The 25,074-nt window shown below is 53.5% G+C and overlaps 2 protein-coding genes and 1 long non-coding RNA gene across 4 annotated transcripts; 1 reads left to right on the top strand and 2 right to left on the bottom strand.

The window, feature by feature from the left end:
* Nucleotides 1-470: 470 nt before the first annotated feature.
* LOC131740441 (apoptosis-associated speck-like protein containing a CARD) lies at nucleotides 471-7,648 on the bottom strand. 2 transcript variants are annotated; one of them, XM_067011913.1, is made up of 4 exons: nucleotides 7,528-7,648; nucleotides 1,480-1,803; nucleotides 1,196-1,252; nucleotides 471-835 (listed from the first exon to the last, which is right to left on the bottom strand). In XM_067011913.1, exons 2-4 carry the CDS (start codon nucleotides 1,751-1,753, stop codon nucleotides 579-581), a joined length of 588 nt encoding a protein of 195 aa, XP_066868014.1. In that variant the 5' UTR covers nucleotides 1,754-1,803; nucleotides 7,528-7,648; the 3' UTR covers nucleotides 471-578. The 2 variants fall into 2 exon arrangements, with proteins under 2 accessions (XP_066868014.1, XP_058892261.1); XM_059036278.2 differs by lacking the exon at nucleotides 7,528-7,648 and having other exon boundaries at nucleotides 1,480-1,822.
* Nucleotides 7,649-9,223: 1,575 nt separating this feature from the next.
* On the top strand, nucleotides 9,224-18,126 carry TRIM72 (tripartite motif containing 72). Its single transcript, XM_059036246.2, has 7 exons — nucleotides 9,224-9,493; nucleotides 9,951-10,347; nucleotides 13,052-13,147; nucleotides 13,236-13,466; nucleotides 14,285-14,307; nucleotides 15,206-15,324; nucleotides 16,235-18,126. Exons 2-7 carry the CDS (start codon nucleotides 9,958-9,960, stop codon nucleotides 16,810-16,812), a joined length of 1,437 nt encoding a protein of 478 aa, XP_058892229.1. The 5' UTR covers nucleotides 9,224-9,493; nucleotides 9,951-9,957; the 3' UTR covers nucleotides 16,813-18,126.
* LOC136792476 (uncharacterized) lies at nucleotides 11,163-13,372 on the bottom strand. The gene is made up of 3 exons (XR_010836306.1): nucleotides 12,859-13,372; nucleotides 11,547-11,589; nucleotides 11,163-11,366 (listed from the first exon to the last, which is right to left on the bottom strand). It is a non-coding gene; the product is annotated as an uncharacterized lncRNA (long non-coding RNA).
* Nucleotides 18,127-25,074: the final 6,948 nt, after the last annotated feature.

The raw sequence follows: 25,074 nt of genomic DNA on the forward strand, positions 1-25,074 counted from the left end.
GGCACACGGGCCTCTCACTGTTGTGGCCTCTCCCGTTGCGGAGCACAGGCTCCGGACGCGCAGCCTCAGCGGCCATGGCTCACGGGCCCAGCCGCTCTGCGGCATGTGGGATCTTCCCGGACCGGGGCACGAACCCGTGTCCCCTGCATCGGCAGGCGGATTCTCAACCACTGTGCCACCAAGGAAGCCCTGTACATATTTCTATTTTAATTTTTAGACCTTGGCCACAAGGCTAACTTGTGTTCACAGGTCTCAAGGGCAGACCCTCTGGGGTGGCATTAAGGGAGCCACCAAGTGGTGAGTGAGGAACCATTCCATGGTGACTGAGGCAGGAAGGATGAAGTGTTTGGGGAGCCTGCTGCCCGAGGAACAGGCGGAAACTAGAGCTTCCTCTGAGCTGCTGTGGCGCTTGGATATGTAGCTCAGCTCTGCATGAGCTTCCAGGCTGGAAGTAGGAAAACACACTAAGTACAAGCTGGTTTTTCATATATTATGTATATAAAAAAAATCAGAGATTCCAGGTAAGTTGGCTGGAACTGCCAGGGGTTGTCTGTGGGACCGCTGCTGGGGAAGATGCCTCAGCTCTGCTCCAGGTCGACTACCAGGTAGGGCTGGGTGTCCCTCAGGGCCTGGAGGAGCAGATCCTTGCAGGTCAGGTTCCAGGCTGGAGCAAAGCTGAAGAGCTTCCTCATCTTGGTAGGATTGGTGCACTCCGCCCGCACAGTCTGGTACTGCTCCTCTGTCAGGACCTTCCCGTACAGGGCGTCCAGCACCCCATCCACGTCTGTGACCCGTGCAATGAGGGCCGCCCGATGCTGGTCCACAAAGTGCAGTGCTGGGGCGGGAGGGAGGGGAGGGGGATGAGCTGGGACCAGGGTGGGGCTGGAGCCTGTCCCTCTTGAACACTAGGCTTGCTTTAGAAATTGCCCTGAATGCAACCCTAAGCGGTGGGGCTCAAGGTGGGCATGCCACCGGGACTACGTATAGTGGGATGAGTTTAACTTTGTCTCCCTTTCTCTTCCCAACCAGGCTCAGCCCCAGGAGGTGTGTGAGTAGGTGGGTGGGAAGGGTTGGCCTAGCTTTGTGCTCTTTGGGTGCTCTTGGCCTTGGGACAAGAGATAGGCTGTGCAGGGGTACGGTGGGGCGGGGCTGGTGAGGTGCCCAGGTAGGTGAGGTTGAGCGTTGAAGGCTTTACCTGGCTTGGCTGCTGTCTGGGGAGGGGCCTTGATCCCGGCCGGCGTGGTTCCGGGGCCTGTAAGAAAATGTTAAGTGGTGTCTCCCAAGTGTTTCTGGGGTTGGGGGTCTCTTGGTCTGGAAGCCAAGGTCAGTACCAAGTGCGGGAAGCCTCCCCCGCAGGAGAAGATTTTATTCAAGAGTAGGAGAAAAAGGAAGCGGAAGCTCCGGGAGAGGCGAACTTTTGCGTTGGGAGGAGGGTGTAGAGGGGATGCTGGTCTGGGCCTGTGGAGGGGGCGCGCTCACCCTTGCGCAAGGTCTCCTGCAGCTGATCCGCCACCTCCTGCATGCCGATGTTGCGCAGCACGAGTACCGTGAGCTCGGCACCGTACGCCTCCAGGTAGTAGCTGACGAGCTTGTCGGTGAGGTCCATAGCATCCATGGGCAGCAGCGTCCCCCGTGGGATGCGTCCGTAGCCTTCGCGCAGTGGCACTGAAAGCAGTTTCATCTTGAACTTCTTGAACTCGTCAGCGGTCAGGTTCTCCAGCGCATCCAGGATGGCATCACGCGTGCACCCCATGGCTCCTGGGGTCCCCTGCCGCGGCCGCCGCTTCAGCTCACTCGGGCTGTCTGCCAAGCAGGAAGTCTGCTCTGGGGCGGGACCTGGAACTCCCCGCCTTCACTCCTGTCCCTGCCTCAGAACGTTGCCCTTGGGTGTTAGGCTCCTGACTAATGCGTTCCTTCCCTTTCTCTCCCGGCCATCGGGGGGCGCCCAGTTTGCATCCTTTGGCGGGTCTATGAGGCGGGACCCAGGAGACCCGGTGGAAAAGGGCTCATGGATGGTGCCTGCCTCTCCAGGCTTGGACTAGGTAGCACAGATCAGGAACCTGGTTTATGGGAGCGCTAAGGCTTAAGAATCGTGGAATTTTGGAACCCTGAAATCTCCATGTTTCCTTAAACCTTAGCATCCTCTCTCCCGATCATAGGATCAGAATCATAGAATCCTAACAGCCATGTAGCTCCCCAAATTCCATGGGTAGAGATAACGTTGTGTGCTTTCTCTCTCCAAGCCTCAGTTTCCTTATCCATGAAATGGGGATAATAACACTCATTCACTTAGTAAATATTCCAGCATAACATGGGCTACCTGATGGTGCCTGAAACCTTGCCAAATGCTTCCTGGGAGAGCCAGGATTTGGTCCCCCAGGAACTGAATTTCTTGGGAAGTGATGATAAGAGACACTTGCAATGGTTGAGAAAATTCTTGACTGGAGGGAAAATCATGGGAAGAGAGCTATTCTGGGGTCAGGGGGCTTGATCCAGAAGAGCAGATGAAAGGTGGCTTGGGTTGGTGTAGGTTGGAGTGGGATGGCGTGGGTTGGCATTGGAGGCCAAGCTGTGCCCAGAATCCTTAACTTGCCCTTAACATGGCTGGGAAGGCCCTGCTGTTCTGCCCCTGTGGACCTCACCAGCCTTGTCTTGCACCACACCCTGACCACACTCCATCTCTGAGTTCCAACCACACTGGCCTCTCAGTTTCTCAAATGTGCCAGGCTCCTTTGCTTCTCCAAGTCTTTGCACATGCTATTCCCTCAAGCTGGAGCTCTCTTCCCTCACTCTTTGCCTGACAAACTCTCAAGACTTTAGGTCTTAAGTTAAACGCTACTTCCTCTGGGAAACCAGGTTTAGAATCCCTCCAGTTCAAAACTTGCTACTGATTTGTAGCTCTCATAGCAATTGTGACTAAATTGTAACTGAGTATGTTTAGGCACCCACCTCCCCACCAAAACATGAGCTCTATGAGGGCAGGGACCTTGTCTGGTTCATTGCTGAATCTCCAGCATCAAGAGTGCCTGGGACATAGTAGGTACTCAGTGAAGATTTGCTGAATGAAGGAATGACTGAGGCTGTGTAGCCTGCAACATGTGTTCAAAAGCTTCCAGCAGAGTAGCAGGGCCCTGCTCCCCACCTGTGTGCGTGTTGCTCCACACAGGCTGGGTAGTACTGTGTGCCAACATCCTTACCATGGGTGGCACTTGTGACCCAGCGGCTAGTGTTGCCTGGCTTATGGCTGTTTATTATTGTGCCTCTTCACTGGTCTTCGTCCTGGCAGAATCTCCATGTCATTTTGTGCTCTGTGGCCAGAAGGCTACATCTTCCTAGCGCACACATTGATGCTGTCCCTCCCCTGCTTGAAAACCTCCTATGACCCCTCAGTGCCCCCAGAATCAAGTCTAAGCTCCTTGGATTGGCCTTTAAGTCCCTTGCCAACTTCCTCGGCAGCACCTTCTACCCTGTGAGCCTCTGGACCTCTGCACGTGCAGCACCTGCTCTCTGCTTGGCCTCTCTTCCCTCCTGGACTGCTTGATGAGCTTCTGCCTGTCCTCCAACATGCATCAGGAGTCACTTTCTCTAAGAAATACAAAAACTGAGCCCCTGTGTATAGGCTGTGATCCTTCACATGCGTTATTTCTAACCCTTACAACAGTCCCTTTGGGATAGGGAATAGTAGCCCTATTGTACAAGTGAGAAGATTGAGGCTCCGAGAGGTTGAAGGACTTGCCCAAGGTCATATAGCTGAGGGATCATGCAGGTTGTCTGGTTAGCTTCTGAGTCTGGCCGCTGTCTACTCTTCCCAGTTGGCTTTTCTGTCCTCTCTGTGCAAAATGAATTATTCCTTGGCCATGTCAGCTAGATGCCCCTATGATGCCTTTCTCACAGTGTTTATCACACAGTGTGTCTTGTCTGGTCACTCTGCTTTCCTCACCAGACCGAGGACCCTTTCAGGTCCTCAGCACCCAGCACAGGGCTTGGCACAGATCCAGCCTTGATAAGCTTTCATGAAATGACAAAAGAATCCTAGAATCTAGAATCATAGAAACCTGCTCTTTTCACATTTGTTGGAATCTTAGAAGCCGTGGGTGTTTGATCCATGGAATTTAAAAAGCGATTGCCTGATTCAAACCACACCCCTGCAAAAGAGCAGGGATCCCCTTGGCCATACATATGGCCATTTGACCGCATCTCTTGCATTCTTGTTTGGATGGGGTGGCCTTGGCTTTACGTAAAACCAACGTAACACATCTCAATGGAACTTTGGGGGCTGCAGGAAACGGCACCTTGGGGAGTGTGTGTCATGACGAGGAGAAGGTGGTCTCCTCCTCACACCTGGCTTCCTGGAAGCAGGGGAGCTGAGGATGTGTCGTGGTGTGACACGGTGCCCCTTCCCTTGTTCCTGCTTATCACCACCCAGGGCCCTTCCTCTTGGGCCCAGCTTTGCCCCTGGCGCCTGGCTCAGTCTCATTCTTGCTCACACACATTCAGACTGAGACACAGAAGATCTGGCTGTGATTTTTCGCCTGACATGCCTCAGAGCACACGCTAGCACTTCGGTGTGATGTCACAGGGAGCCAAGGGACAAGGGGCTGGAAGTGCAGGAGCGTCCTCTACTAGCAGTGGAAGCCTCACTCCTGCAGTGATTTCAGGCTGGAGGTCAGAGAGCACAAGTGACACCTTGTCAGGTGCACATGCTCTGTTGAGCCCACTGTAGACTCTCAACTCAGAAGGAGAATCTATTTGATTCTAAAAAGATGTATTAACTATATATAAAATAGATGGACAACAAGGACCTACTGTATCGCACAGAGAACTATATTCAATATCTTGTAATACCTATAATGGAAAAGAATCGGAAAAAGAATATATATACACACACACATGTATAACTGAATCGCCTTGCTGTACACCTGAAACACTGTAAATCAACTATACTTCAATAAAAGATAAAAATTTACAAATTAAAAAAAAAGATGTACTGAGGACCTACTAGATGCCCAACCTCATGGTAAGTGATGTGGGAGACTAATAATAGTAATGACAGCTTCCATTTTTCAAATTTACTGTTCCAGGCACTGTGCTAAGCACTTAACATGCATAATCTCATTTAATTCTCCCAACAACCCCATGAGGTAAGTGTGTCTATCCTACCTCACAGAGGAGGAAACTGAAGTTTTCAAAAATTCCTCTGGAAGACTGCACTGGTAGTACACGAGGAAATACAGACGGAGCCACCTGACTCCTGGGCCCAAATTCCTCCGTCCTCAAAGTCCCACTCTCTGGCTTCAGAAATTGACAAATTGCTTGGAGAGATAATGTATATGGAAATGTATGCCTCCTCCAGACTGTCCGAATATACCCTTAGGAGGGCGGATGTTGCAATACTAGGAATGATAATGTTAACTTCCTCCTCTTTGCAGAATGCTCAAGAAACTTATAAAGCACATTCAGGAGACTGTGGAATAGTGGGAAAAACGGGAGATGAGGGGTATCAGACCCACTCAGGTTTGATTCCCAGACGCTCCACCTCTTAGCTGTGTGACTCAGGGCGGTCACAGCCCTTTTCTGGGGTCTGCACTCGCCTGCGCATAGGGAATGAATGCTCTGAGAAGGACAGTGGCTTCTCCAGGGTACCCCAGGGAGGTAGACTCAGAGCCAGCTCATTCTTGGAGACTGCAGGGCTGTTTCCTCCTGCGGAGGTGGGGAATAGGAGCCCTGGGCAACTCTCTGGGAAGCCGTGGTAATCCCTTCTCCCTGGGCCCCCCTTTTCTGGGGGAAGTACTCTGAGTTCTGAGCTTTGACTCCTGGCAGGGAAGAACCTCCGGGTCTCCCCTCGGGCCCACCTTCTTGCCCCCCTGGACTAGGCCAGACCAGTTGTTGGTGCTAAGATGCTTCCTGGGTGTGATCCGACACCTCTACCCCCCAACAAAAGTAACTGATTGCTGGAACCAGATTGCACCGCCTGGGGTCAGAATACCATAGACTTCCAGGACATTGGGCAAGTCATTTAATCTCTTTATGCCTCATGGCTTCCTGTTAAGATAGGAAAAATGATGGGGTTGTTATGAGGTTATAAATGAGGTTATGAGGTTATAAATGGATTGAGAATTCTGAAGTGCTTGGAACAGGCCTGGCACAGAGTAGATGCTTTTGTCATTGTTAAAGTTTCTTAGCTTCAGTTTCCGAATCTGTGAAGTGGGGATGATGTTATTGACCTTACAGGGCTGTAGGGAGGGTTCGCTGGAACAATTAGTAGTAATAATTGTAATAATATCGATAAAAACATTTATCGAACATTTTCCACGGGCCTGGCATTATTCTAAAAGCTTCCTATGAATTAGCTTCTTGAATCTTCATAACGATCCAATAGTCTCGATAATAATCCTGACATGATCCCCATTTTCCAGATGAGAAAATCAGGTTGATCAAGGTCACACGACGAGGAAAAAGCAGTCAAGATTTGAACCTAGTGGTGGCAGTCACGGCTTCCTAAGTCCTTGGGTGCCAGCATGCTGTCCTTGCTGTTTATTTAGTATATTATCTAGTTTCATCCTCATAACAACCCTACAGGGATGGTATTATTATCCTACTTATCCTTATATTGTAGCTGAAGATGCTGCAGCCCAAAAAGGTAGGTGATCTTTCTGGGGACACCCAGCATGAGTTTGTGACACCAGCATTCAGATCCTGCATCTGCAGGGGCCCCGATCGGGGGATTTCTGGCTTCTCTTTGCATTTATCTAATACAAGGAGTTCTCACCTCCCATGGCACTTATCACTCCGGCCGCTGGGAAGCTCTCCCTTAGGACAAGCTGAAATCTGCCCCCTCTGAGTTCTGGGCCTCAGCAATACTAGTCCTCACCTCCTCCTCCCCTGGACGTGGTTTTGGGCCCCTTCTTGTCCTCCACCTTGCTGTAGATGATCTATGTCCCTTTCATGGGTCAGAGGTCACATCTGGCCCATCTATAGAAAGGGATTGAGTGTCACCTCCCTTTCCTGGGCACCCACTCCTAGTGACCAAAACCTTCATCCCTAGCCTGGTAGGGGTGGAAACTTCAGGTGAGATCTACATTCAGGATGTTGACTTTTTGAACCGAAATGAAGTGGCTAGTGGTTTCAGAGACCAGCTCCAGATGTGCTCTCATCCCCACCTGCCTCCTGTTTGGGGAAGTGGAACTTCTCTGGATTTCTCAGGGTTCCCGTAAAAAGCCCTACCTTCCTGAGACTCTTCATATAACCAGAATCCTTCATATGACCAGGATTAATTGCTCTAATCCAAAAGAGTGATAAAACCTCACTTATCTCTTCCCGATAGGCCCAAATCATTACAGCTCGAGCAAAGTTCCCAGGTTAAGGCCCCAAGGTGCCAGGAAGCCTGGAGCAGCTGCCTCAGTGGGCCAGCATGAAGCATGCAAGAACTTCAAGTATTCAAGAAGGAATGAGCCCCAGAAATCAGAGACAAGTCATAAAAGCAGAGGTGTGCTAGGAGCTATCTGACTCCTGGGGAGATTTATTTACTTGCCAAAAAGTTGGAGTAAGAAGACTTTGAGGGGGGCTTCCCTGGTGGTCCAGTGGTTAAGACTCCACACTTCCAATGCACAGGCCACGGGTTCGATTCCCGGTCAGGAGCTAAGATTCCTCATGCTGCAAGGCGTGGCCAAAAAAAATAAAAAGAAGACTTTTAAGGAGGGAAGGGGGACAGCTGCTTCCTTCTCCTTTATAAGCAGGGAAAATAATTCTTCCTTGGTTCTCACCTATGGGGTGTCTGGCTACTCTCATGGGACAATTGACCTGGCTCTTGTCGAAGTTCAGACTAACAGAGATGGAGAGTGGTCAAGGGAGAAATGAACAAATCCAGGAAAAGGCTGAGAGGCCAGAAGAGAAGGACAGAGTGAGTCTCTATGTTTATTCATTTACTAAGTATTTACTGAGCACCTGCTGTGTGCCACAGACTTTGTTCAAAGTTGGAGATGAGGGCTTCCCTCGTGGCGCAGTGGTTGAGAGTCTGCCTGCCGATGCAGCGGACACGGGTTCGTGTCCCGGTCCGGGAAGATCCCACATGCCATGGAGCGGCTGGGCCCATGAGCCATGGCCGCTGAGGCTGCGCGTCCGGAGCCTGTGCTCCGCAATGGGAGAGGCCACAGCAGTGAGAGGCCCGCGTACCGCAAAAAAAATAAATAAATAAAAATAAAAAAGTTGGAGATGAGCAGTGAACAAAATTTATATTCTGGTAGGAGGAGACAGACAAGAAACCAACAAGTAAAATATATCATGTGTCAGATCGTGATAAATGTTATGGAGAAAAATAAAAAGGGGAAGGGAGATGTGAGATTTAAAATCAGGGAGTTAGGAAAAGCCCCACTGAAAAAGTGACATGGGGTAAAGATCTGAGGGAGGAGTGGGAGGCAGCCACGCAATAACTGGGGTTTGAAAGTGTTCCAGGCAGAGGGGAGAGAAATGCAAAGGCCGAGGCGGTACGCGGGCCTCTCACTGCTGTGGCCTCTCCCATTGGGGAGCACAGGCTCTGGGCGCACAGGCTCAGTGGCCATGGCTCACGGGCCCAGCCGCTCCGCGGCATGTGGGATCTTCCCGGGCCGGGGCACGAACCCGTGTCCCCTGTATCAGCAGGCGGACTCTCAACCACTGCGCTACCAGGGAAGCCCAGGACTTTGGTTTTTAAATTGAGATTTGAAGGATAAGCCTTGAGGCGCTCGGCTGCAGGCTCTGGATCTAGTTCATTCATTTATTCAGCTGTCCCTCTAGCACTCATTTTCCAAGCGCTTAGGGAGGCCCACTTTGCCCGACAGCTTGTGCTGAGCACTGGAGACACCAACAGGTAAAAGGCTCTCCCCTCAGCCCTGCAGGAAGCAAAACTTTCAGGGTTGGGGGAGGTTCTATTCTCCCACATGTGGAAATAATACTGCCTGTGGAAATAATACTGCCGGTGTGAATTTGGAGAGCTTTAAGCTTGGGGAATAAGTGGGTGACAAGATGGGGAGGAGGCCACAGGCAGGGAACGGGGGAGGCTGGAGAGTGCGGACGTCGGTGGGGTGAGGGAGAAAGGCGAGACTCCCTCCAATCATGTTTCTGTCTTTTCCGTGGTGTGAGAGGCCCTGTCTCTCGACTGGCTCTGGCTCCAGGCTGGGCAGGGGAGAGGACAGTGGGATGGGCCAGGACAGGTGGCCTTGACATGTGATGCTTGTCTGCTGACCGCTCAGTCCTCACTTTTAGAACGGTTTCCAGAAGTGATGGAAGGGGATGGGCAGGGCAGCTAAATATAGTCCTGGGGCCAGAGCTCAGTCTGGGAGGGTCTGTCTGCTATTCGATGCGGGCCCATCACCTGTGTTGTCCCTTGTCCTCGCTCTGAGCTTGGTGCTTTCTTCTCACCTGTCTTCAGACACAGCTCTGACCCACCTACAGTTAGGCCTGACCTTGACTGGGCCTCTTGCAAATCTCTTTTGGTCCAAGATCTCCAACCAGACCTGTGAGTCCTGCGGGTCCTGCCGGCCTGGGGATATGGGGGAGGGGAGGGCTGCGGGCCCTGGAGAGGTGAGAGGAAGGGAGGGGGGAGGGGCGCTGGAGAATCTGGGGTTGGGGCTGAGGCCTGGGGCTAAGTCGGGGGAAGGACAGTGTGTAAGGCCCTGTTTGCAACCCAGCCTCGTGTTTAGGAGCTGGGATTGAGACCGGGTCCCTGATAAGGGGATATTTGGGGGGCTGGGGCTGAGAACCGCAGTTGAGGCTGCCTTTGGGACTGAGAGGGAGTCCCCTTCCCTCCCTTGGCCAGAACCAGAGTCCCTTCCTGTTTGAGATGAGAGGCCTCTCTATAGGCTGGGGCTGCTCCCTGTGGGGCTGCCAACCCGGCCTTGGGCTGGGGCTGGGGCTGGTGCTGGCCCGGGACTGTGGCTCCGCTGAGCCTCCCTGACCTACGCCTCCTTACCCAGGCCCGCAATGTCGGCTGCACCCGGCCTCCTGCACCAGGAGCTGTCCTGTCCGCTGTGCCTGCAGCTGTTCGACGAGCCTGTGACAGCTGAGTGCGGCCACAGCTTCTGCCGCGCCTGCCTGGGCCGCGTGGCAGGGGAGCCGGCGGCGGATGGCACGGTGCTCTGCCCGAGCTGTCAGGCACCTACGCGGCCGCAGGCGCTCAGCACCAACCTGCAGCTGGCGCGTCTGGTGGAGGGGCTGGCGCAGGTGCCGCAGGGCCACTGCGAGGAGCATTTAGACCCGCTGAGCATCTACTGCGAGCAGGACCGCGTGCTCGTGTGCGGCGTGTGCGCCTCGCTCGGTTCGCACCGCGGCCACCGCCTGCTGCCCGCCGCCGAAGCCCATGCGCGCCTCAAGGTGCGAGGCGGGGCGGCCTCCGGTGGGGGGCGGGGGCGGATGGGGTTGTTGGACGGGTCGGGGCCGGGCCGATCAGGCCTTTTGAGCTTCAGGGCCCAGCGTGCCTGGAGTTGCCGGGTAGGCGGGCGGGGCGGGGCGGCTAGGGAATGGGGGCGCTGATGAGCTGAAGGTGGAGCTTGGCGGAGACCCGAGCCTTGAAGAGGCGCGCTCGGAGACCGGCCTCGGCGCGATAGGCGCGCCAGCTGGAGCGCGCCGGAGATGCGGGGGACTCAGCCACAGGGCGGAGTCTGCGGAGCTGGGGGCTGAGCGAGGACTGAGTCGGTGCCCGCGGCCCAGGCGAGCAGGCTCTGCTGCTGGGCACAGGCCCGGGTAAGAGGGGCGGGGCTGGCCGGGGGGGCGTGGTGCTGGGCGGGGCGGGCACACAGCTGCTGGGCGGTGGCCCCCGCCCCCTGCGCCCCTGGAGCAGCCGAGCTTGTGCGGGCCTGACCGTCACCAGATGTGGCCTAATCCAAGGGGACCCGGGAGGCCAAGGCACACCTGGGTACGCACCTCTGTGCACAGGCCCAGGTTGGCACCGAGACCCAAGTCCAGGCTGTTACTGTGATTGGAGCTGGAAGTTCCGAACGCTTCCAGAGCCCACACACAGTTATGCGCCCCGAGGCTGGCGATCTCCATGGAAGCCCAGCAAAGATACCCAGACATTGGCAAATGGGGACACAGGCACACGCTGGCTCAGCTGTCATACGTATGGCAAATCACACGCATGCAGCTACAGGAGGGTTTATGTATACACAGGCCCAAGGAGGTCTGTCATGAAGCATTTATAGGGTTGTTGGAAGAATACACGACAGGTGCAGGGGTGGGAGGAGGCGGGGTCTGGAGGCATGGAGCGGTGCTCCGTCTCGGTCTCCGCGGTGCAGAAGCTGCCACCGTCGTCTCGTGCTGCTGCTTGGGTGGGTGGGTAATCTTTGCCCACAAACATCAGCGTTGCAGTGCACTTCTCCTTGGCCTCCAGACTCCTAGAGGGGGTAGTCCCCGCCCTGAGGCTGGTATTCGAGGGGCCCCAGTCTCTCCCAGGGGCCCAACTTCACCATACCTCCGGCTTCAGCCTTGCACAGTCCAGCTCGGTGCTGGCTGGTGGTCCCCTAACCCAGTGCAGGAGCCTCCTCCATCCAGGAGCCCTCCCTACCCAGGCTCACCTCTGCTGATAACCACAGAACTCCCATCCTTATCCATCTTTATCTGCGAAGAGAGAACAGAGTCCGTGAAATGGGACAGGGCACCAGGCAGCCTAGGAGCCTCGAGGGGGTAGGTGGGGTGGGAAAAAGTCTGTCAGGGTCTGTACCAGCCCAACCCTAAGCCGCAGGGAGGGGCTGGCTGGAAGTCTGAAATGGGGATCCCTGGAAGGAGCCTGAAGGAGGAGCGGGGCAGGAAGCCTGGGGTGGGACTGAACACCTGGGTCCTTGGGGAGGAAGAGGGGCTGGGTCCAGAGACCATGTGCCAGACCCAAGTATGGTTGAATGGGATCTGCTGGGTGAGGGGGACACTCACGACCCCCTGAAGCCGTGCTGCCTCCTCCTGCACGTCTCCGAGTAGAAGGAGACAAGCCTGTCGGTAAGATCCACCACACACCATGTCGTGGAGCACTGCTCCCCACACCTCCTCACTGTGGGATGTTCCGAAAGTCTCTGTGCAGCCCCCAGCTTCTAGGGTGGCATTGTGCTTGGTCTCCATGGCTCAGCCCTTCTGCCCAAGAACCTTGGACGGCTGAGAGCCACCAGGCCCACCCTGTCCTGCAGCAGGCAGGGCCGTGGCCCTGCAGGACGTCTGGGGGAGGAGACTGACCTGGCGGCTGGCCACTGGAGCCCATGGTCCAATCCCGGTGGGGATTCATCAGCAAACAGTGCCTAGAGGGTCTCCTAGCTTCCTTTAGCGGGAGGTGGGAAGGAGGCTGCCAATTTGTCCCAACCAGAGGTGAGGTGGGGATGACTGTTCCCATTCTGCAGAAGAGCAAACTGAGGTTGGAAGCCATGGAGGCATGGCTGACTCCAGGGCCATGGGTCTGATTCCAGGGCCGTGCACCTCCCAGCAAACAGTGGCTTTGGCTGGAGGTATAGGAACTCCCCTACACCTGCATTTCAGGAATCACAAACTGACGGACCTAGAATAGGAGCTGACCCACAGATATGTTTGGTTCATCCGTGCAGAAGACGTTTTTATTGAAATACCTACCCCCAGAGCCCACTGGTGTGCAGGGAGGCTGATTAGTGTGTTTTGCCAAGGTTCTGCTTTTAGGTATAGGGAGAAGGCCAGGAATAGGAGGAGGCTGCATTTCTTCTTTACACATCCTCTGCTCACCGCTGAAACCTGCTGTGTGCAGAGCCCCCGCCCCTCCGGTGGAGGAGACCAAACCACATTTGTGATTTATCATCCTCACAAAGACCTGTGCTGGGGGGCTGTCTGCTGAGGGGATGGAATCAGGGAAGGAAGGCAAGGCTAGGGAGGACTTACCTAGCCAGACAACAGGAGGGTGAAGCATTCTAGCCCTCAGAACCAGTACCGGCAAGGGCTTGAGACCAGCGAGTGTATATGGTAAGATGCCAGCCTGGCTGGAAGAGAAGCTGGCGCTGAGGCTGAGCCAGAAGGAGCAGGTTAAGTGGGGGAGGTGGGCAGCAACATCACTCCTTTATGTCTCACACTCCAGACGCAGCTCCCCCAGCAGAAGCTGCAGCTGCAGGAGGCGTGTATGCGGAAGGAGAAGAGTGTGGCCGTGCTGGAGCATCAGCTGGTGGAGGTGGAGGTGAGGGGCTCCGCACAGCAGAGCCCGGGGACCGGGGGTCTAGGCTGGGGGTCCCCAGCCAAATGTTTTTGTCTGTCTGTCCCCACAGGAGACAGTGCGTCAGTTCCGGGGGGCCGTGGGAGAGCAGCTGGGCAAGATGAGGTTGTTCCTGGCTGCACTGGAGGGCTCCTTGGACCGCGAAGCTGAACGTGTACGGGGTGAGGCAGGGGTAGCCTTGCGGCGGGAGCTGGGGAACCTGAACTCTTACCTGGAGCAGCTGCGGCAGATGGAGAAGGTGCTGGAGGAGGTGGCAGACAAGCCACAGACTGAGTTCCTCATGGTGAGCACTGGATGGCTTTCCTCTCTGTCCCTCAGCCAGGGTTCCGATCTCAGAGACCTCATTCCATTGTCAGGCAGGGACCCTGAGGTCCAGAGAGGGGCAGGGGCGAGCCAGGGTCACACACTGAGGAGGGGTGCACCCCAAGATGTCCATTATGGTTGTTTAAGTTGGGCACTGCACAAGGACACTATAGCTAAGTGGGCACCATTCATATCGTAGATATTGTAGGTCTGCATATTTATTAGGACAATTGTTTTACCAGGTGGAATTAGTTTCTTGAGGAAGGGGGTACTTTTTTCTGTTTTTAAATTTAAAAAAATTATTTGTATTTATTTTATTTTTGGCTGGGTTGGGTCTTCGTTGCTACATGGGGGCTTTCTCTAGTTGTGGTGAGCGGGGGCTACTGTTCGTTATGGTGAGCGGGCTTCTCATTGCCGTGGCTTCTCTTGTTGCTCTAGGCACGCGGGCTCAGTAGTTGTGGCTCGCGGGCTCTAGAGCGCAGGCTCGGTGGTTGTGGCGCACGGGCTTAGTTGCTCCGTGGCGTGTGGGAATCTTCCCGGACCAGGGCTTGAACCCGTGTCCCCTGCATTGGCAGGCAGATTCTTAACCACTGGGACATCAGGGAAGTCCCAGGAGGGTACATTTTTCTAATTCACACAGAGGTAAAGGGCTAAGGGCGACCTTGAATTCTTGGTTTCTTTTGTCTGTCTGATTCTTCCTGGCCCCACACTCAGCATTTCTGTGGTCCACCCCGCCCTCAGAAGTCCCCAGGGTCCCCACTGCCTGCTCAGCTCCATTCTCTTCTTCTCTCTTTCCAGAAATACTGCCTGGTGACCAGCAGGTGAGATCAACCTGGCCCCGCCCCCTTTCCCACTTTGCCCTTGTCTGCCAGGGACACTGGCTGACTCACCCTCTACTCCCATTCAGTCCACTGCGATTCCCCAGCAATTTGTGTGGATGTAGAAAAGAACCCAACCTGTCCTTCTCCTCAGGGACCTCCCAGACTGGTCCTGGAGACAGACAGGGACACAGGACACAGGAATCACTGAGCGCTGCTGTGGAGGGGAGGGGGTGGCCAGGGCGGGTTTTCCGGAGGTGCGCATTGTAGAGTTGGATGCTGAAGGAGTGAACAGGAGTTGGCTAGGTTAAAGGGCTGGTGGAAGAGCATTGCAGGCAGAGGGAAGGGCAGTGCAAACCGCTAAGAGGGAGGGAAGGTGAAGCTGCTGAGGCAGGAGGGGCCCGACTGTGAAGGGCGGAGGAGCTGCACCTTATCCTAACAGAAGGCTTTAAAAAAACTCTAGTAAAATATGAACAACATAAAATTTACCATTTTAACCCTTTTTTGTTTTTGGCATGGCTTGCGAGATCTTAGTTTCCTAACCAGGGATCAGCAGTGAAAGCATAGAATCGTAACCACTGGACCGCCAGGGAATTCCCCATTTTTTTTTTTTTTTTTTTTTAGGGTACATTTTAAGTTCAGTGGCATTAAGTACATTCATGTTGTTGTGTAACCATCACCACCATCCATCTCCACAACTTTTTCATCTTGCCCAACTGAAACACCAACAGAGGAGTTTTAAGCCAGGGTGTGATGCGGTGGGGCTGGTGTGGGGGGGGACCCTGGAACTCCACCACAGCACACGTCCTCCTCTCTTCTGGGTACTCCCGCTTGCCCTCCCACCACCCCGTGCCTCCTCCAGGAAGTCCCTTCGCACACACCTCCCCCCCCCCCCCCCCAGGCTGCAGAAGATCCTGGCAGAGTCACCACCACCTGCCCGTCTGGACATCCAGCTACCCATCATCTCGGATAACTTCAAATTCCAGGTGTGGAAGAAGATGTTCCGAGCTCTGATGCCAGGTACCGGGAGGGTCCCGCTCTGGGTTTTGCGTTTGTAACTGTGTGGTTGATGGGAGGCTCCGGCCACATACAGAGAGGCCTCCCAGTCCCAGCTGGGGAGGTCATCCAAGAAGGGCCCCTTTCCCTCGGGGTTTCCCTGCACCTTCATAACCTGTGCTCAGAGAAGGATCTGAAAGGGCATGTGGTTTTCAGGTGGGTGACGGACATGGTGAGGCCACTGCTTACTGAAAGGATGTCGCTGCCGGCAGCAGGGGAGGTGGGGCCCGGGTTTGAGCCCTGCGTGATCCTTGGCCCGTCCCTGCCCCTGTTGGCCAGTGGAGACAATGATCCCTGCTAACTGGGGGCTGAGGACCTGCAGAGATGGAACCCTGCGGTCAGACACTGACTCTGGCCTGTGGCTGGGGAGGCCCAAGGGCTCAGCCTCCTCTCCCCAATAGCTAAAGCACATTGGGGTGCTACAGGTTACAGAGCTCCAGGACATGTACACAAGGCTGGTGCAGCCTTCACTGGTGGGAATGGAGGGACCTCCATTTTATCCAAGAGAAGACTAAGGCCCAGAGGCTGGATCAAGACTGAGGTCACACAGTGGGGCGAGGTAGGGACTGGCCTAGGACCAGGCTTCCTGACCATCTCCTGCTCTGGGGCCTTAGACGGCGAGTGACATGCCTTTTGTCAACTTAATCCTGCCCACAACCCTGGAAGGAGGCAACTATGGCCTCGTTTTATAGCTGAACCATCGGAAGCCCTGAGAGGTGTGGTCTTTGGCCCCCACCAGTAATCAGAGAGGGGCTCAGTTCCCAGAGATGCCGGGAGGATTAGAGGAGACGAAGCTGGCCCACAGGGGGGCGGGCAGAAGGCTCTCGGGGGGAGCCACACCCGCAGGGCCTGACCCTCCTCCCTCCGGTGGCAGCGCTGCAGGAGCTGACCTTTGACCCGAGCACGGCGCACCCAAGCCTGGTGCTGGGCGCCTCGGGCCGCCGCGTGGAGTGCACGGAGCAGAAAGCGCCGCCGGCCGGAGAGGACCCGTGCCGGTTCGACAAGGCCGTGGCGGTAGTGGCGCACCAGCTGCTCTCCGAGGGCGAGCACTACTGGGAGGTGGAGGTGGGCGACAAGCCGCGCTGGGCGCTGGGCGTGATCGCGGCCCAGGCCGGTCGCCGCGGCCGGCTGCAAGCGGTGCCCTCGCAGGGGCTCTGGCTGCTCGGGCTGCGCGAAGGCAAGATCCTGGAGGCTCACGTCGAGGCTAAGGAGCCCCGCGCCCTGCGCACCCCGGAGAGGCGGCCGACGCGCATCGGGATCTACCTGAGCTTCTGCGATGGCGTCCTCTCCTTCTACGACGCCAGCGACCCCGACGCGCTCGAGCTGCTCTTCGCCTTCCACGAGCGCCTGCCCGGGCCTGTGTACCCCTTCTTCGACGTGTGCTGGCACGACAAGGGCAAGAACACTCAGCCGCTGCTGCTCGTGGGGCCCGATGGCGGCGGAGAGGCCTGAGCCGCCCTCCGGCTTCGGGGAGGGGTGCGGGGCCCTGCCGGCCTGGAAGGAGAGACGGGTCGGGTTGCAGGGCTTGAAGGCAGGGCGGAGGGGGCTGGGGACCGGGGACTCCAAGCGTTCTGAGAACTTTGGGGTTAGCATGAACAGAGGACTGCCAGCCAGGGGTTGGGGTGGTGGTGGGAAAGGGAGATCTGAAGTCAGGTCAGTGGGGGAACTCCACTTGGGGAACCAGGAAAGCCCAAGGCTTCTGGGAAGAAACAGATTGAGGAACGGTCAGGGGGCTTGGGGAGAATTGCGGGGAGGAGCTGGAGAACTCTGTAGAGCAGCGGTCCCCAACCTTTTTGGCACCAGGGACCGGTTTCGTGGAAGACAATTTTTCCACGGATGGGGGGCGGGGGCGGGGGTTTGGGGGACGGTTCAGGCAGTAATGCCAGGGATGGGGAGCGATGCGGAGTGCAGATGAAGCTGCAGCTGGCTTGCCCGCAGCTCACCTCCTGCTGTGTGGCCCCGGTTCCTAACAGGCCACAGATTGCCACCGGTCCGTGGCCCTGGGGGTTGGGGAGCCCTGCTGTAGAGTAAGGAGCCCCTGCAGCCTCACACTCCACTGCCCCTTGGGGGCCTCCACTGCCAGGGTCCAGACTCACTGTAGCAAGAGGGCTTCCACTTGGTGATTTCCCCAGCTGGAGCATGCATCAATATCACCTTTTCAAAGCACCTAACAGTTCTGGTTCAATACGCCAGGGCAGGTCAAAAATATGCCTTTTTAACAAGTCCGCAGGGGACGCTGATGCTACGGGTCACAAGCAGGATCACACCTGAAGCGTTGCTAACTTAACTATCCTTCTGTTCAGTCAGCTCTCTGTTATAGAGAGACAGTTATCACATAGCTATCGGCGATGAGGCATAGAAAACCCAAAACATATTCCTCCATGCAACAGCTGTTTAAAAACTGCCAGAGGGCTTCCCTGGTGGCACAGTGGTTAAGAATCCGCCTGCCAATGCAGGGGACAAGGATTCGAGCCCTGGTCCGGGAAGATCCCACATGCCGCGGAGCCACTGAGCCCTCGAGCCACAACTACTGAAGCCCGCGGGCCTAGAGCCCATGCTCCGCAACAAGAGAAGCCAAGACAATGAGAAGCCCGTGCACCGCACCGTAGAGTAGCCCCTGCTCGCCACAACTAGAGAAAGCCCGCGCTCAGCAACAAAGGCCCAACGCAGCCAAAAATAAAAAACAAACAAATAAATAAATTAACAACAATAAAAATAAAAACTGCCAGAGCCTATGCTGGGTGAATAAACTGACCCCCAATTTTTTGCCCTTTGTCTCTGGAATATGTTCACTGAGTGTCTAGGGCATGGAGGAAATCCCCAAAGTTGCCAACCAAGAGAAAGAGCCTGAAACTAGCCCTGTCCTGGGCCCTGCTGCTTGTGGAGGATGGAAGCTCCCACCTCATCACACCCCCCCACCCCCCAGTTGCCTCCACAAAAGACAACTTTTTTTTTTTTTTTTTTTTTAACTCAAAGTCCTGTTTCTTGGGTTTTGGAGTAGCCACTGAAGCCAAGAGTGGGAGTCCCTCTTTCCTGGAGGGAGAGGCTTTTGGGGACTCAGGCAGGTGGGACAGGTGGCTGCTGCCTCTCTCATCCTAAGGGAGGGTGAAGACCTGCGGCCATTCATTGTCACCAGTGGGCCTGCTGCTGCTGTGTGAAAAGGCCTGGGGCCCCCTGGCAACTGTGGGAATTTTCTGCGAGTGGAGGGAGAGGAAGGTGGGCAGGGTAAGAAAGGCCTCAAGACCTGGCTGGGGGTGCACTGCTGGCTGCGTCGCACAGAGCAGGGCCTCTTGGTCCCTGGCTCTGGGACACAGAAGAGAGGATTCATTTGAGAAGCTCTTTCATGTACATCAACTGTACCTCAATAAAAAATGGAAAAAATGCGTGTATTAGAGAAAACACACACACGTGCACACACACGCTCGTATAGTCCTAGATTATCTCGGGAAAGACATACAAGAAACTGGTCCTGTGGCTCTGGGAGGTTGGGGGCAGGGCTGGGAGGGAAACTTCACTGTGTACGTTATTGAACCTTTTGAATTTTGAACAATATGAATGTATTATCTATTAAAAATATAATTTTTACTTTTAAAATAGAAACTAACACGGAAAAAGAAAATTTAAGTGAAAAAGAGAGTCTATTAAAATATGTGAAGTAGGGCTTCCCTGGTGGCGCAGTGGTTGAGAGTCCGCCTGCCGATGCAGGGGACACGGGTTCGTGCCCCGGTCCGGGAGGATCCCACATGCCGCGGAGCGGCTGGGCCCGTGAGCCGTGGCCGCTGAGCCTGCGCGTCCGGAACCTGTGCTCCGCAATGGGAGAGGCCACAACAGTGAGAGGCCCGCGTACCACAAAAAAAAAAAAAAAAAAAAAAATGTGAAGTAAATACTACGGGTGCCAATGTGACAAATATGCAAAGGGCATGTGGCTTTTGGCAAAAATTGTAAAGACGATACGTGAATGAATGAAGTCTGGGAAACAGTCCTTAAAGGATTTGAGGTATTTTGGCAAGTTCTCTTTCAAGTGGAGGAGGCCATGTCCGTGGTGATGACGAGGCATCAGGAGGCTGGGGGTGGGGTGGGCAGGTCGTCTCCTCTCTGGGTCTCAGTTTCCTCATCTGTAGTGGGAAGGGACTGCTCTAAAGAATTCTCTGAGATCCCACGGTCTTAGTTTGGGTTCCCCCAGAAGCAGACCTTAAGACAAAGATCCCAGGGAAAGCGGGCTTATTTACGGGGTGCAGGAACCGGCCCCCTCCAGGGTGTGGGGAAGTGAGGTAGGGAAGGTGAGTTCTGAAGCAGGTCTGCGCTGTGGCGAGTGGAGCTTCCTCCCCTGAGAAGCAGTCGCCTCACCCCACCTGAGGGGGAAGCTCTGGGCACTAGAAACGACTGGCTCTTGTCAGCCACAGGTAGAGGGTGGCTCCAAGGGGGGCGTTCATTCCCCTGCACTTCTAGCCTGCTTTCACAAGGGCAAGGTCACTTTCTGAGGCTTCTGTCAGTCACACCCTCTGACTGGCTTAGAGTCTCTGATCTCAGATGGCTACCTGAGATAAATGTGGAGGCAGCGGGGAGGGCTTCTGGAGGATTCTCAGTTCCTGGATGTGGGCAAGACAGAAGGGGAGTGGCAGGGGTACAAGTGGCACTGACGTAGGAGGGACACGGCGGCGAAGCAGGCCCCCCTGGCTGTTCCTTGGGGCTGAGTCACCCCTGCTGTGAGGCCCTAGTCATCCTCTCTGGCCCTGCCTGCTCCTCGGGGCCCAGGAGTGACATCCAGGCCTGGAGAAGGGAGTGTGGAGGTGGCTTCATGCACCACTAGACCTGGCACTGGATCTGCATGTACTGAAGGCAGAATGGATTTCCCAAGAACCACTAGGGGCCCGGAGGACTGGGTTTCTGGGAGGGGCAGGGAGACCGAGGGGCAGATGCTGGGTGTGAGGACGTGGGGGATGGGCTCAGCACCGCTTATCCAAGACTGAGGAAGCGGGGAAGCACGGAGGCCAGACCCGGGGTCCTGGAGGAGGGAGGGGTGGGAACAGGGAGGCAGGGCCCTGGGGGAGGTCGTGACGGGGTGAGGTTTCTCTGCTGTTCTGGGGGCGCTGGAAGCCTGTTGCCAGAGACACCTGTCATGCTTTGCCTCCCTGCCCAGTACTCAGTCAGCCTTCCTTTCTCAATAGGAGCTTCTGCAATGATTGGCCCGAATTGCTAATTTGACGGGTGAGGAAACTGAGCCAGCCACAGGAATTAGTCACAGGAACTAGCAGAACAAAGACAGGAGAGCTCTTTGCCCACTCCTACTTCAGAAACCCTTTTTGAGACAGCACTCCCACTTTTGGAAGTGTAAGATCCCCAGTAGAGAAACCATATATTTAATTTATTTATTTATTTATTTATTTTTGGCCATGCCACGTGGGTTGCGGCATGTCAGTTCTCTGACCGGGCATCCAACCCGTGCTCCCTGCAATGGAAGTGCAGAGTCCTAACCACTGGACCGCCAAGGAATTCCCTGAAATCATATATTTAAAAAATATATATATTTTACTTTTTAAAATTGAAGTATATTGCTTTACAATATTACATTAGCTTCAGGTGTACAACATAGTGATTCAATATTTTTATAGATTATGCTCCATTGAAAGTTATTACAAACTAATGGCTACATTTCCTTGTGCTGTACAATATATCCTTGTTGCTTATCTATTTGATACATAGTAGTTTATATTTCTTAATCCTGTACCCCTATCTGGCCCCTCCCTGCTTCCCTCTCCCTATTGGTAGCCACTAGTTGGTTCTCTGTGTCTCTGAGTCCCATATACTTTTTTTTAACCTCAGGTGCACAAAATTGGATTATGCATAACACTTCATTGGGCCACTATCATCAAATGGTCTATGCATACCCCTCTTGTCTTCTGTTACCCATTTATTAAAAAATCTGAGCACCTGTGAATCCAGCGCCTAACCCAACGCATAGATTATTTCTAAGAACTTCCTCAACAGACGGGCTTCTGCCCAGTGGACCTCTCTAATAGCTGGATGTCTGTACTGGGTTGTAAAGTAAAATTCAGTTTTTTACTGTGGTGACATTCAGAAAAGTTTGAACAACCTTGGTTTAAAGAGTCAAATAGTTATACAGTGTTTGTTACAAAAAACCTGCCATTCCTTTGTCTTTCTCCCCTTCCCCCTGCCCCCTCCCCCCCCCACCCCGGCATTCACTTTCCTTAATTTTGGTATTCATCTTCATAAGTCTAAGTAACATGTTTATAATGCTACTTCTTAATTTTTAGGCATTATTTATTAGGACTTCCTGCTACGGAAGATTTTTTAAAATCTCCTTTTCTTTTTCCTCCATCCTCCCAGTCTAGGTAAATCTTTATTGCCGCCAGCCGCGGCGGGTCCTCAAAGTGCAGCAACGATCGACGAGAGGGGGTAGGGAACGGAAAGCACCAAGGAATGGGATCAGAAGGGCACAAGCAACTGATGGTTGCAAGGCAAATTTAATAACAAAGCATAGCCGTATATATACCCCTAAAGCAGGGACTTTGCATAGTCATTGTTCTATAGAACTAGTCTTTCATCTCGGCTTAGTCACCGCCTTATCGGCATCAGCAGATCGTCTTCTTCCACAAAGGCACCAATTTCCCCTCCAGGGTTGCTTTTCCTAGCTTTAGTGAACAACCAGGGACTCATTATCTGAGCAGGTCCCTGGAGCGAGATGGCCAAAGGCCATCCCCTTTTTTACAGTTCATACCATAAAGTCCAGGATGCATACCAAGGAGAGTACAATCGGGCCCTGAGGCTTATGCGGGTCTTAATGGCGCATTCCTCAGAGGGCAATGCTCGCCACACTTTATTTTTGATTAAATCAATATTCTGGCTTTATATTATGATGACTATGTATATGCTATTCATGGCAGAACCATGATTTCTTTTTCTCTCTCTCTTTTTTTTTTTTTTTTTTTTTTTTTTTTTGCGGTACGCAGGCCTCTCACTATTGTGGCCTCTCCCGTTGCGGAGCACAGGCTCCGGACGCACAGGCTCAGCGGCCACGGCTCACGGGCCCAGCCGCTCTGCGGCATGTGGGATCTTCCCGGACCAGGACACGAACCCGCGTCCCCTGCATCGGCAGGCGGATTCTCAACCACTGCACCACCAGGGAAGCCCTTCTCTCTCTTTTTAAAAAAGATATTAATTTATTTATTTGGCTGCTCCCACACAGGATCTTCACTGTGGCCTTCAAACTCTTACAGCGGGCTACCCTGGTGGCGCAGTGGTTGAGAATCTGCCTGCCGATGCAGGGGACACGGGTTCGAGCCCTGGTCCGGGAAGATCCCACATGCCACGGAGCAACTAGGCCCTTGAGCCACAGCTACTGAGCCTGCGTGTCTGGAGCCTGTGCTCTGCAACAAGAGAGGCCACGATAGTGAGAGGCCCGCGCACGGCGATGAAGAGTGGCCCCCGCTTGCCACAACTAGAGAAAGCCCTCGCACAGAAACGAAGACCCAACACAGCCAAAAATAAATAAATAAATAAATAAAAAGCAGTTTCTTAAAAAAAACAAAAACTCTTACAGCGCATGTGGGATCTAGTTCTCTGATCAGGGATGGAACCGGGGCCCCCTGCGCTGGGAGCGCAGAGTCAGCCACTGGACCACCAGGGAAGTCCCTCTTTTTCTCTCTTTCATAGCTTTTTGTTTTCTCTATAATGAATATTTGTCTTTTTCTTTTTCTTGGTTCTCTTCATGGTTATCCCTAATTCAGTCACCAGCCTCTCCGCCAGGTGTCTAAATCTGCCCTAGATATGTCCAGACACACCACGGGTTCCCTCCAGTTCCTTATCTGTCTATCTCATCTGTTATCACCCTGTCTTCTGTGGCCACAGTCCCCAAGGCCATCACCCCTCCCTCTTCCTGTTATGGAGACCACACCTATATTTTTTCTGTTTCTTTTGTTTTGAACTCACTCTTCAAGCTGCAGCAGCTTGGTTTCCACAGGCCCCATGCTTCCACAACAGCCTTTTAGTGTTGCTAAACCCAATGGACAGTCTTCTGTTTTCATCTTTACGCCTCAGCAGCCTTTCACGTGGCGGACGTCTGACTTCCTTGAGGCAGTGTCCTCACTCTTGCTTATCATCTGTGTCTGCTTTGGTTTTAGTTCTCCCAGAAGCAGATCCTGAGACAAGGAGGGAGGTGCAGGGATCACTGGCAGAGGGGTGGGGAGGGAAGGAAGCCAATAAAGAGTGCATTTAAAATATTTATTTTATTTTATTTTATATTTTGGCTGCGCCATGCTGGCTTGCCAGATCTTAGTTCCCCGACCAGGGATCAAACCCGGGCCCTGGCAATGAAAGCATGGAGTCCTAACCACTGGACCACTAGGGAATTCCCTATTTTATTTTATTTTAATTAATTTTACTTTATTTTTATATTGAGGTACAGTTGATTTACAATATTATATTCGTTACAGGTGTACAACATAGTGCTTCAAAATTTTTACAGGTTATACTCCATTTATAGTCATTATAATTGGTTATTTCCCCTGTGCTGTACAATATATCCTTGTAGCTTATTTATTTTATACAGAGTAATTTATATAATTTATACCTCTTAATCCCCTACCCTCTATTTTGCCCCTACCTTTCCCTCTCCACAGTGGCAACCACTAGTTTGTTCTCCATATTCCTGAGTCTATTTCTTTTCTGTTATATCCACTACTTTGTTTTATTTTTTAGATTCCAGAAAATGTACATTTTTTTTTTAGATGCTGGGGGTAGGAGTTTATTAATTTATTATTTTTGCTGTGTTGGGTCTTCATTTCTGTGCGAGGGCTTTCTCTAGTTGGGGCAAGCGGGGGCCACTCTTCATCGCGGTGCGCGGGCCTCTCACTATCGCGGCCTCTCGTTGTGGAGCACAGGCTGCAGACGCGCATGCTCAGTAGTTGTGGCTCACGGGCCTAGTCGCTCCGCGGCATGTGGGATTCTCCCAGACCAGGGCTCCAACCCGTGTCCCCTGCATTAGCAGGCAGATTCGCAACCACTGCGCCACCAGGGAAGCGGGCCCGGAAAGGTACGTTAAAAAAAAATTTTTTTTTGTCTGAGATGGGTCTTTGCTGCTGCGCACAAAGTTGCTGCGCAACTTTCTCTAGTTGCAGGGGGCGGGGGCTATGCTTTGCTGAGGTGCGTGGGCTTCTCATTGCGGTGCTTCTCTTTGTTGCAGAGCACGGGCTCTAGGCGTGCAGGCTTCAGTAGTTGTGGCTCGTGGGCTCTAGAGTACAGGCTCCGTAGTTGTGGTGCACGGGCTTAGTTGCTCCACGGCATGTGGGATCTTCCCGGACCAGGGCTCGAACCTGTGTCCCCTGAATTGGCAGGCAGATTCTTAACCACTCTGCCACCAGGGAAGTTCCAGGTGCATTTTTTTCCCCCAGTTTTTTTGAGGTATAATTGATAAATAAAAATTATATATGTTTACAGGGTACAATGTGGTGCTTTGATATATATATACATTGTGAAATGATTAACCAGATTCAAGATAATTAACACATCCATCATCTCATATAGTCATCTTTTTTTGTGCGTGTGGTGAGAACGTTTAAAATCTACTCTCTTAGCAAATTTCAAGTGTACAAGATTGTTTTATTAGCTGCAACTACCACACTGTACACAAAATCTCCAGCACTTAGTTATCTTGCATAATTGAAACTTTGTACAAAGGGCGGTACATTATTTATT

The sequence above is a fragment of the Kogia breviceps genome, chromosome 14, assembly GCF_026419965.1.
Source record: "Kogia breviceps isolate mKogBre1 chromosome 14, mKogBre1 haplotype 1, whole genome shotgun sequence".
Classification (NCBI taxonomy): Eukaryota; Metazoa; Chordata; class Mammalia; order Artiodactyla; family Physeteridae; genus Kogia; species Kogia breviceps.